The 12685-nt window shown below is 37.4% G+C and overlaps 1 protein-coding gene across 1 annotated transcript in view; it reads right to left on the reverse strand.

The window, feature by feature from the left end:
- Positions 1 to 872: 872 nt before the first annotated feature.
- Positions 873 to 12685, reverse strand: part of HMGCLL1 (3-hydroxy-3-methylglutaryl-CoA lyase like 1) — a 70035-nt gene continuing 58222 nt past the window's right edge. The window contains exons 8-9 of the mRNA XM_062488550.1: positions 5096 to 5221; positions 873 to 986 (exon numbers count right to left, since the gene is read on the reverse strand). Coding sequence (XP_062344534.1) covers positions 873 to 986; positions 5096 to 5221 — 240 coding nt within the window. The remainder of the gene's footprint in view (positions 987 to 5095; positions 5222 to 12685) is intronic.

Here is a 12685-nt window from a genome sequence, read left to right on the forward strand (position 1 = left end):
TTCTGAATGAGAATATCAATTCACAGCTTACAGAATGAAAAATCTAGTTGTTTGACAAAACCTGGGATGAAAATCCAGCCTCTTCTACACCACTATGAACTTGAATGATGTTGAAAAACATGCCAATTTTTATTTGCTTCATATAATTAGGTTTTAATAATTTGACCAAAAAAGGCAACTACAACAAATTTAACATATGTAACAAATAAGGAAATTTGCAGGAGAATTTGAAGGATCTGGCAGAGTGCCATTTACCACAATGTCTCGGAACAAGATAAAGTCATCCATAATTTAACAGATGTTAAACAAAATTTAAAATAAGTTCTATTCCTAAAAAATTCTGACAGTGAAATCAGATTTGGTTCTGTGTTCATAACACAGTGACTTGACAAATGAAAAGTGAGAATTCAGATAAATAAAATACATAATAGAATGGCCACACACAGTGTGAGATCCCATAAACTACTGAAAAGATTTGTACTGTTTGAAAGACATCTTGATTAAAATTTAACTATGTGCTTACTGCTTCTACCTGGTTTTCCTGAAAACAGGAAAAAAACCCACAGTTTTTCTGAAACTAAAAATTCAATTTAAAACAAGGTAAAATGTCCTGGTGTTTGTACATTTTTCTCATCTGTAGGAGTACCAAGTATAGGGTTCTGAAACTACAGTCATTTATTTCTTACTTACAAATCAGACAGTTCCTGCCAAGACAGTACAGTACAAGAACTCCTCCCATAAAAAAAAAATACTATATATCGGTTCTATTTTGCTTCTTTGATGCAATGTTTTTCTTGTTTCTTTTCCTGATGCAAATGTCCTTGGTCAAGGTAAATGGAAAATGTAATCAAGCTGCAAAAAGAAAACTCTGTTTAATTGGTAGTTCCAGTACCAAAGGAAGCTTGTGCAACCTTTGAGTTTGTTTTCTTGTTCAAAGCTGTGCAGATGAAGTTTCCAGCTTCCATCACGGCACAAAGATTTACTCCCTAAAAAAGAGGTGAAAAATGTTAAGAATAATAAATGCACATGTTGAAAATGCTTAGCCTCCAAGATTTTTGCTCCAGGGTCTAATTTTGGCAAACAAAGGGCCTGATTCATGTTATAGGTCAGTAATGGGGATCAGTAAAGCCACAGTGATTTACAGATAGTTACAGCTTCTAGTTGTTAGAAATGTTCTGCTACTTTGAGAGTGATTTCTTGTCCCATCAGCAGTGGACCAAATACATGGGTAATGTCTTTCAACCCCAAAAGAATCTGGAATAAAGAACTGGAATTACAACTAGAATTTAGAAGAAAAATGTAGTGTCTAAATATGCGCTACACTTATTTATCATCCAACACTATAAAACTTCATGCTTGCAAGTGCCCCACTTGTAGCTCACGAAAATGGAGGAAACACACTTGTACTGGCAACTGAATCCAGGAGAAACAGGCTCCTGTATTCTCTTGAATTACTATAATCTCCTTCTTGAAGGAGGCCATTTCAATACAAAATTACTGTTTACTTTGATAGCGCAGCTGAGCAAAAGCTCACAACTGCTTCATCTGCCCATGCTAAAAATATTTACTTTGAGCAACTGTTTTTAACTGTGAAATGTATCAGTACTGCTTGATTGCTAAAATTAAATCAGATCACTGATTAAACAGCAAAACCACTTCATTTAAAGTCTCCTTTATAACTCATGTATAGTAGAAATTTTAAAGTTAGATTATAAAAGTGATATAAGTACTTGCTCCAAGATTGCAGTTTGAAGCCATAGAAAACTTCCTGTAGAAAGGATGCAAACAGAGACTTTGAACTACAATACACCAAGCAGTCATTCAAAACTGGGAGAATGTCACTCTTCATTAAAGAGTACAAGGTGCATTGCACCAGAAATTACACTTTCATCACACTTCTAAATTGATGCACTAATATTCAGACCAAAACCTGACTTAAATACTTAATCCTTTAAGTGGACCTAGCAGTTATTTCCACTTTCTGTGGTAAACGTTGCCTTTTTCATTCTTGGAATTGGCTAAAAATGTTAATGAGAATAGAAGTGACTTAGCAGAAATGTAATAAAAAACATTTTTAATTTGAAAAAAAATGCTAGCACCATCTAAACCACATAGTTCAAAAACCTTCTTGTATTACTATCTCATTTTAAAACAGTTGTAGCAAGGTTAATTTCAGCTTATTCTGTTTATCCTTTATGGGTCATTACTTAGATTTAAAGTGCTATCACACATAACTTAATCAAAAAAATTTTAATCCATCTGTGCTTTTTAACAAGGAAAAAATGAGCAACATACCAACATAGATATATTTGGTAGTTAGATTATGGAAGATGTCAAAATAAACTCCCCAAACTACACAGTAGTCATGTTTCCATCACTGTAGCACTGCATAACGTAATATATCTTGATAAGAAACATATCTTCACAGTTGATATTCATCAAATTGAATACATGAATCCCTTCTTTTTATAGTGCCTTCCTTAATATAAGTACTGTGAGCCAAAGGGGATTACCATGAGGGCACAAAACCCAACATTCATTAGCATGACTCAGAGATGGGAATGGGAAAGGAATAGGTGTTCGTAAGGCTGTCAACAAAATAGTGTGTCTTCAGATAGATACCCAGAATGTACTTACTAAATATACTGGGTAATCACTCCATATATCCAGAATTACTCCTTCACACCAAGGAATTAGTATCCCCCCAAAAAACCCCAAACAACAGTGCCTCTAATATTGTCTATAAACTTGGATAGGTGCCTTAAATCACAAAAGCTTCTGCCAGAAGGCAAAAATCTTTTAATTCTCATTGGCTTCAAAATTATTTCACATTAAGTCAGCCAAAGATTAATGGATCACTTCTTGCTTATGTGTCCTGAAGAACAGTACAGAAAAACCATCAATTACTATTTTGATGTATCTAGTCAATCTGAGCTCAATAATTCACAGATATCACAGAATACTCTAAGTTGGAAGGGACCCACAAGGACAATCAAGTCCAATTCTTAAGTGAATGGCCCATATGCAGACCAAACCTGTGACCTTGGAGTTATCAGCACCATGCTCTGACCAACGGCTAAAATAATGTATGGTTAAATACTGTCCAACATTGCCTGATGCTTAAGGTGAGTCCAGTCAATTAACTGAAAACTTCAGTGTATAGTTGAGATGAACATGAGAAAGTATTCCTTGCAAATGGATAACATTAGCAATTAAAATTTCATTTTGTGCCATTACACAAAATGGAACATATTAATCGTTTTCTTCAATAATGATTGTACAGAATTGGCAATGGTACCAAAACCAATCAACATTGTAAAGACAAAAGCTTATATATTATGGTAATAACTTTGAGGGTACAGGTCTCTCATCCAGTAAAATACTCTTTATTTAATGAGCCAGAAAGTACTCAAAAAGCAAAGCCTTGTGCGTTGCTATTGCATAATCTAAAATATAAAATAAAACAAAACCTAAATAAAACCACCCCCAAACCAAACAAAAGAAGAACTAATCATTTGATGGTGAGATTGTCTCCATGAGATTTGGTATCACCCTTTAGGACAAGCTGGAATGTTGCTTGGCCACCAGATTGTTAACAGATTAATCAATATTATCAAGAAGCCTGGGACATGGTATATTTCATATAATCAGACTATTTTTGCTTAATTACTTCTTTTTCCTATGAGTCAGTTGGAAAGGTAAATGAGTATTTTACCCAAGGAAAGACTATATTGAAAGCCTAAGGTGCACAGCAATGTAAAGTAAAATGCATGATTTCTCCTCCTCATTTCAAAGAATTGTGTTGCTTCAAAAGAATAAACATCTTCTTCATAAAGAAAGCCTAACCCAAAGTGTGTACAAACAGTTCAAAACAGAGTCCCCTTGTACAGTGGACACTTGTGATTGAACATTTTCTAAACATGTGAACTCCCTAAAAAGCAAATGAGAGCATATAAATCCTTACAGTAAACTCTGTAAGGCATTGAATGCTTTAACAGTGCCCAAAGAACGTGCAATTCAGAAACAAGTTCTGTAATCCTTTCATGTCAAGGAACTCCATTGGCACATACACCACACAGAACTTCAGCCTACAAACAAATAATAAGTTCCAATAAGCTCTTCAATAACTGAAATCTCCCTATTTCAGATATCAGGCATTTAGATTTCTTTCTACTGTAGTTTAAATGCAAACCACAAACTTTGTAGTTTTGGCAGTTCCTTTGAACCTGACTCTCCAAGTCTATGTGTAAATTAAACATAAAGTTATTCCAATGCCCAAGTTAGCACAAACTCATTATGCCACATATCCAGAAAAATGAGGACCAACAGGAAGTCCAAGGAGCACATTTATTGAAAAAGGCAGTAACTGAGTCCTAGGAATACAGAATAATTAATATGTCAACCAAGTCAGGATACTAAATGTGTGCTCTTGAGGTGTGGATGCTCACTGGTAAGGTTCATTAAAGTTCAGCTCAGTGCCTATAAGCTGCTCTGCCCTCTCCTCCAAGAACAGAGCTGGTAATAAAAATGACTGTGAAGCCTCCTAGCCAGTAACAGTTTCTGTACAATTCTGAAATACATTAAGTGACTACCTGAGAAATAAAAATGTCCTGTGATTGGGTGCCAAACATCACAATTTTTTTCAACTTTGAAATCAGAAAAATTTATGACAAGTCAATAAGCACTATGAGCCAAATCCAAAACTGTGATGGGAGCTGAGCTCTGCTCTGTCTTACCACTGTTGAGATGATAAACCTTCTGGAGCGATGTCTACGGTACTGAATTTTTTGTGGTTACTGAGACAGAGCAATGACACAAAGCAGCTTCTACTCAGTTCCTCACAGCTCCATGTAGGAAGAAGTGGATTATTCAAATTTTCTTAAATTCACAAAACATTTATAGTTTAAATTGCCAATGAAGACAACATAATTCCTGTTGTATGTCAAGCTATATTAAAGCATTTACTTTGCAAAAACTACTATAGGCCCTGAATATTTTATTGAACAGCACAAGTTATTGTGAGGTACATATCATGTTTCCTAGAAAAATTTATTTTTGTCCTTAAAGTTTTAAGTGGAAAGTAAAAATATCTTACAGTATTGATCCCCAGGCCATTCAGCATGTATACCACATCCTCTGTGGCTACATTTCCAGTAGCACCTTTTGCATAGGGACAACCACCAAGTCCTGCAACAGATGAATCCACTACTGCAACTCCCATCTGGAAAATAACAACACAAAAATGAATCATCAGCACAGAGTACTATTTATAAATTTTCATAAGTGGCAGGCCATATGTATTAGTTATCGTGCATAAAATACACATTTCTCCACAAATGGATGTGTTCCTTGGAGGAAACTTCTTATAATGACTTTATTCCTGACATCTTTATAAGGTAAGACTTTTCAAACACAGGATATGGAACAAAGAACTAATGGTCCATTACATGTGATTTTGGCAGATAATTGCTGTTTTATAGACAGAGGTATAAGTCTTTTCTCTCTTTATCTTTCCACTTGGTGTTTTTAAATAACCTGCATCTAGTATGAAAGGTTTGCATGCAAAAAATGGAAGTTCTCCATAGATAGACAGACAGACAGACAGACAGACAGACAGATAGATAGATAGATAGATTCTGAGGCTGGAATACTTTTAAGAGAACACTTGATGCACAGTGTTAAGCTTTTTCATTTAAACTAGGCCTAAATTAAGACTTGAAAAAACACTCAGCTGTGGTAAATTCATCATTGTTTCCTTTTCATTTTCTTCCTGCTGCATTCAAATGTCTTCTCTCTTCTGATCCACTCAGCAAATTAATGATAAAATGCAGTAAACCAGTTACCGACTCCACTCAGGAGATAATATTACATTTCCTATGTGATAAAGTTTTCCCTAGGAGACTGATAAGGGAGGGGACAAAAAGCTGAGCCAGTGACTTCCACTGATATATTTAGTGAGCTTTTGCACCCTCTTCTTTCTATGATTTTAAGATAAAGCTGAAACTGGAAAGCAAACTTTTCCTGTTACAACATGCTAGGTATGTAATCCAGGACACTGAGTCTCCCTTGTCAGAAAAGGCTCTTCTGTCTCCCCCTTGCCTCTGGAGGCATTCAGGCTCTACAGATAATCAGAAGCAGGCAAGGAAATTAGGTAGAACAATTATTAGGTCTTCAAAGGCACAAGCTCCTCTCTGCCTTAAGCACACTAGAGGGTTCCCTTCCCCACAGGAGTAATTTAGACAGACATACATCAAACCTATAAGACAGGTCAGGCAGATTGTAATTCTGGACAGGAGTTCTAGCAGAGATAAATTTTCAAAACCCTGACTTTGGGTATGGAGAGATTCAGAGGTTAAACCACGCCTGTTATCTGCATAAGCAAATCAGGAAGTTTTGTTTAGGGGCCTGACTGCACAGATTGCTGATCTCTCTTCTGAGGAACCTACCTGTCCCTGCAGGCTGGTCTGGGAGCCTGAGTGTCTCCTTCCCCTTCCTAGACATGCACACGACTAGCTGGCAAGGCAGGCAAATGATACATCCTGCATGTTGCAGTTGGCTAAGCCCCCTTTCCAAATATACCTATTAGTTGGTTTTTCAGTTCTGCAATAAACTACCCTAATGCAGGGGGTCTTTTGTATTTGCTTTTAGTTTTAATAGTGCATTCTATAGTATTATCATTGGCCTTACAGAGTCTTTGAACTTCCAGCATCTCTAGAGAGCAGTAATAAAGAATGAAGTGTAGTCCCAGATCCTATTCTTGGACAGGGAATATTATCTTGATCAAGGTAGCTGCTCAAAGCCTGTAATAAAGACCTCAAAGGAACCAAGGTGCATAACTATGACAGGCAAGAGAGGGCTACTTAATACTGCTCACACAATGACAGTCTCTAAAAAGAGATACTGTATTTAAAGTACACTAATCTGTGACTTATGGAGTTAACCACCAAAGTGCACATTTCACATTTCAGCCACTTGTTTCACTCTTTGTTTGTGTAAGCCACTAGTCAAAATGTCTTATGTGACACATTTGTGTCCAGTACACAGAGGATATGCATTCACGACAGCTGGAAAATTTGTCTCTTTTTACACTACCTGCTAAGATTTGTACATTTACTCTAGAAGTCATTGCTCCAAGCTTCACAGTGGCAGCTTTCATCCTGCAAGTGTCCATGCAGAGATACATGTAAGGCTTCTTATTGGAAGGATTTAGGGTATGGTGAAGGTCTGCAGAAAAGGGTGCCTAACACGTCGATGTACAGGTTGATTCAACCATGATCCCACTACTGTGCCTGCTTTCTCAGTCTGATCTTAGAATTTCCATCAGAAATTATTGTTTCAGGGATAAAAATATGAAATGGAGGTCTTTCATGGAGGTTTTCCCAATCTGTAAGGTTATGTCATAACTGCTAGAGCATTCTTCTTCATGTACTCATTTTCAGTAACTGTCACCTGAGGATAAAACTATAGGCAAATAGTGTGGTGGGGTACATCACGGCTGTTAAATTCCCAAGGAATATCAGCACACTGAGAAACAGCTTCAGTAGTCTAAAATGAGTCCCTTTCTAATCCCAGAAAATTATCTCAATAAACTCTTGCCCTTTTGCACAAATGCGAAAAAGTATCAACTAAATAGTATTTGGTAAAAAACAGCCAAAAAAGTCAGTAACCTGCTCCAGTCCTTCACAGGGCATTCACTAAGCAAAATCAAGAACAATATACTCCAGCATTAAAAGAATATGTTTTCTAAAGGCATTGAATATATATAGGTATTAATTCTTTATATTCTTGTACAAACACTAGTGGTGCCATCATAATTCTGAATTTGCAGTGCAAATCTCGCAGCAGTGGAGTACAGGTTGCCTATAATTGTTTGTTGAAACTGTTGGTGACTTTATTGGTAAATACATAACATTACAGAGACTTGAAAGTAACATTAAACACCTATCTTTGTCTAACCACACCCTTGTATTTCAGGCAGCCTTGTCTCAGTTATTCAAAGTACCCTCACTGGAAGCTGGAGTAAGCTCAGACAATTTATCTTGTAATAGATGCAAAAGCATATAAAACCCTGATGTCTCCTGCTGGCTAAGAAGTGGAAGCAGTAGTTTCCACATGATGGACAGTGATAATTGTTCTGTCTTTTAAATCATTGACTATTTTGGGTAAATATAACAAAAAGAGAAGGTCTAATAGCACCTTTATATTAGTAGCATCCTTGGAGGGATAGCTTTAATCCTAGTACATGACACTTAACACATTACTTCCCAGAAACCATGTATAAACATGAAGTCTCTACAATTGTATCTCTATCAGGATGTGTTTGCTCTTTGAACATTAAGCTAGTGGCAGACAAGGTCCAAACATGACATATATAATACAGCCACCCTGACAGACCTCCAAATCTGACAGTGATTATAATATGCAGTGAGCAGGTGTCTCTCCTTTAAGATAATGTCTTTCAAAGTTCTCTTCACAATGCTTTTCATAGGATATCTACTGCAATGTACTACTATTTCAGCAACAGGGTCAGCTGCATCTGTCTGCTCTTGCATGTTGTACAGACAGTTATAATGTGTTTGCTGACTCAAGTGCAGAATCACTCCAGTTCATGTTCAGTGTGGCCCCATTAAAAAAAAATCTTAAATAATCCATACTCTAAGCTCCAATGTAACAGTGCTAAAAACAGATGTTGGAAAACATCCCTCAGCAGTGCTACCAACTAATTTGGAGGTTGATATTACAGCCCAGCCTGTCCAAGCAGAGAGTCTGAAATAGCACCTAATAAATAACTCCTCTGCACATTTGAGCAGCTATGAAGCTGTTTTGCTTTTGCAACCATTAAAAGCACAAGGAGCTTTAAAGTAAAAACTAAAAATTGACAAAATATGTAAAACAAGGTCTTTTCCTTCATCACATCTTCCATATTTGTCAGACTTTTACAAAAGATAATGAGCTTCAATCCTTTTAGCAATGCAAGCTTGCAAAAAATTCACTGTCAATATGACGTTTTAACAAGTCCACAGTCTTACTGTCACTTCCTGACAGGCACCAAATTGTGCTGACATTCATGTGAAGTTGTACTGCAGCTATTTCATAGGATATGTCCTAGATGAGCACTCACTGAGCTGCTTGCATATGGACATATGTGGGGGTGAACAATGGCTTGGCTTCCAGGACAACTGTAGTACTTCAATATTTTTTGATAATCACAAAATTCCTGACAGTGGTTCCTGAACACCTTCCAAACTTTAGCTTTGGCTAGCTTTAGCTTAGTCTCTAGAGAAAGCAGAGGACTTTTTGCTCCTGTCCCATGCTAACTTCCTAATTCCCCAATGAGAAAGCAAGGAATTAAATTCATCGCCTTTGTCAAACAGCCAATTTTAACAGGAAACCATTATTGCCAGTGAATAATAAATGCTTCATGTTTCTCAGTTTGCTTTACTAGCTCCCCATAACTTCTTGTTGGGACAGTCAGTCTCCTTCCTTACTGATCTTTAAACCTGGTGTGTCTGACAGAAGTTTAACTTTGTTTCTCTCTTAAAAATGGCAAGGTCAGCATCAGTAACTCCGGGAAAGTATGTGGTATAAATCAGAAGCTATAAATCAGGTCTTTCATAGATTAGGCTTCTTCTAAACTATGGGATTTTGAAAGCATAATATCAAGGATGCAAGGTATGCACTAAACAGGAGAAGATTTGTGCCACAAAGTTAAAGAGCCACAGTGCTGTGAAGCTCAGTGTCCAATGTCTTAAACATAAGTGCATGTAGATATGGCAAAGAATGGCTGCATTAGCTCAGCATTTGTCCAATGAAGGGAGAAGGCAGGGAGGGAGAAGTAAGACATGGCAGGCCAAAGGCTGCCCACACAAAAGGCAGTATAAGACTAATGCCATCTAATCTGCCACCCAGTCAGTGCCTAGCTGGCACTCCTGGAATGGTAATATGGTTCTGCCATATTACTGTGTCTCTCTGGCATCAGTCTGATACACACTACTACATGGTATGCCACTGGCAGAAACATCCTCTCCTGTAGAAAGACAGAGGTAACCACCAAAACAGAAATAACTATGTGAGCAATGTTTTGTAAGGTTCAGTGGCTACAAAGACCCTTCCCTAATTTACAATGCCAAGCTGTCTAAAATCAAAGCTTGCTATTCTCCTGTATTTCAACAAAATAAATGCATGCAAATAAATATTATTTTGCTATTTAAGAAAATAAAAGCATAATTTTCTAAGAATAAGGCAGTAAAACGGGATAACATCTCTCCGTGGAAATCCCTGATAGTTATATACATTTCCTTCCACCTTCTTTTTTTCTCTGCTTTTGCTAAAAGCTAACGCATCACAAAAGTGCTTTTCAAAGTTAACACCATCCCTAATGACCACAGGGTGTCACTGTTACATAAAAATCTCTAATTTTCCAGTTCACGTCGTTTGAAAATTAATACATTCATCAGAGGAAAACAAATACTTTTCTTCAAAACATATTGAGATGCAAGCAAATTGTGGCCAGACGTGCCACATAAAGTATGTTAATACTGCATTCCTTTAACTTATTGTACACATCTTTTCATATTTCTGCTGACACATTTATTGTAAGCAAAGCTGGCAATGACATCTAGAGTTAAAGCTCCCTAACACTTTCTGTCATAAGGCCCCACTTTCAGTTGTTTATTACTTTGCCAGCCTTTAACTGCTGCAACTTTTATTTTCCATACCTTGTCTCTGCCTCAGACTGGATTGTTTTGAAAGTTTTAGTGAAAAATAGGCTTGGCCACTTCCAGGAACAAGTTTTGGGGAAGAAAAACACTCTGTTACGTCAATATTCAATAAGGTTTACAAGAGTTTCTTGGAGATGTTTTTGTACCTTTGCACTCTCAAGTCTGACACAGTAGAGATACTGATCTTAAGAGATCCCAGTCTGGACTTAGTTACAAGCTTAGGGAAGTTCCACCTTATTTCCACCTTATTGTGAGGAACTGGTCAGTCAGGGAGTTAAAATGTCCAAGGATAAAGACCATATTTTTTCTTAATCTCAGCAAAGAATTGTGAAGCAATTTCTCTGAAACTGAGCTGGAAAATCTGAGTGACAATGCAACACCTGCACAAAAAGCCTGAGCAGTGAGGTCTGTGTTGAAGATCTGGTTCTTCAGAAAATATTAATAGATGTTTAGGGGAAATCAATTCCATTCAACATGAGACTGATTTTGATATTTTGGAATGCTGATAAAAATCCCATGCCATAACACAATTAATGAAGCAGATGTTCACAAATCATTATTCTTATTGCCTATGCAAGCTTATTGTGCTCCTTTTAGGAACATGTGCACTCTTTTATTTAAAAACACTGGGGTTTGCTGGTATGGGGCTGTGCTCAACTCGAGCTCTGCCTTGTTAAGGATCACAAAGCTGCAGGGGGAGCAGGAGGCACGCCAAGGTCCTGTTGGAACCCATGAAGATGCAATGATCATCAAAACAGTAAGCGACTTTCCAGTCTCCCTTCCTTCCCTCCCCAGGCAAGCCTGGGCATTGCCAGATGCTGCTCTGATTCAAAGTAAATAGCTACTGCCCCGGATGCTCTTCAGCAGTTCTGCTCTCAAGCAAACCTATGATGGTTTAACAATTTATCAGCTTACTAGGTCATGAAATAACCTGATCTATAAATGCAAGGTATTTGCTCTATAGACAAAAGTTTGGACATAGTCAGATGACCGATGAAATAGATAGGGCAGAGAAGATAATAATCTTAGGATCTGGAGGGAAAGGGGGAACTAGACAGAAAAGGCAGAGGGGAGCTTTGGGGTAGGCTGGGATGGAACTGTCTAGTCCAGAGGTGCAACAGCTGTGCCAGGTTGCCTGTGCCCTACATACCATCAGGTAACAAGGTTTTACTCATATGCTACATGCCACTGTACATGCATAAAAATAAACTGGAAAATAATCAGAGGGCTTTGAATGGACAGGGGAGATAAATGATTCCTTAACTCCATGCTAAAGTTACTTTGGGAGAGGAAAATTTAGCTGGGATTGGACAAAGAGTGATTGGAGCTGCTGACTGTTAAGGTCTAATGAAGAAAGAAAAACATATCCATTTACTTCCACGGATGGCTCTCAGAGGATAAGCTGAGTAGACACATACCCACTAAAATAAAATGGCTGAATTTTCATACTATGGGACATCAGCTGAGAATGAGTTGAATGAAGGACAGAACAGGTAAAAATCAATGTTTGAGATGCAGGCTGCAGATAGTGCAGTTGTCTGTGAACCACAATTCTCAGAAGGGTAGAGAACTAATATGAAAAATCAGGGAAGACACTGATTTGAAAGGTCTAGGATTTGAAGGGCATGTGGCAAATGTGGAACATGTGCATCTATCAATGAAAATGGCAAATCTGACACAAGCATGACAGTATTTGAAAAGGCCCCTTTTTTCCTACATTCAGGGAGCACATAATGAAGTTAATCTATCTTATGTACCCCTTTTACTGTATCTGTACTTAGACAGAAACTACAAATTCTTTTGATCTTGTTTTTTTTTTGTCCTCACTAGCTTCTGCCAACTCCCAACCCTTCTAGTTAGATATAGAAGTAACTACTAGAAGTGGAAGAATTAACAATTTGTGTTGAGTCATTTTCAGCTTAGCCTGGGTGACCAAATTGTTACTGTAGGTGTAATTTCCCTCA

This window comes from Cinclus cinclus, chromosome 3, assembly GCF_963662255.1.
Source record: "Cinclus cinclus chromosome 3, bCinCin1.1, whole genome shotgun sequence".
NCBI classification, from domain to species: domain Eukaryota; kingdom Metazoa; phylum Chordata; class Aves; order Passeriformes; family Cinclidae; genus Cinclus; species Cinclus cinclus.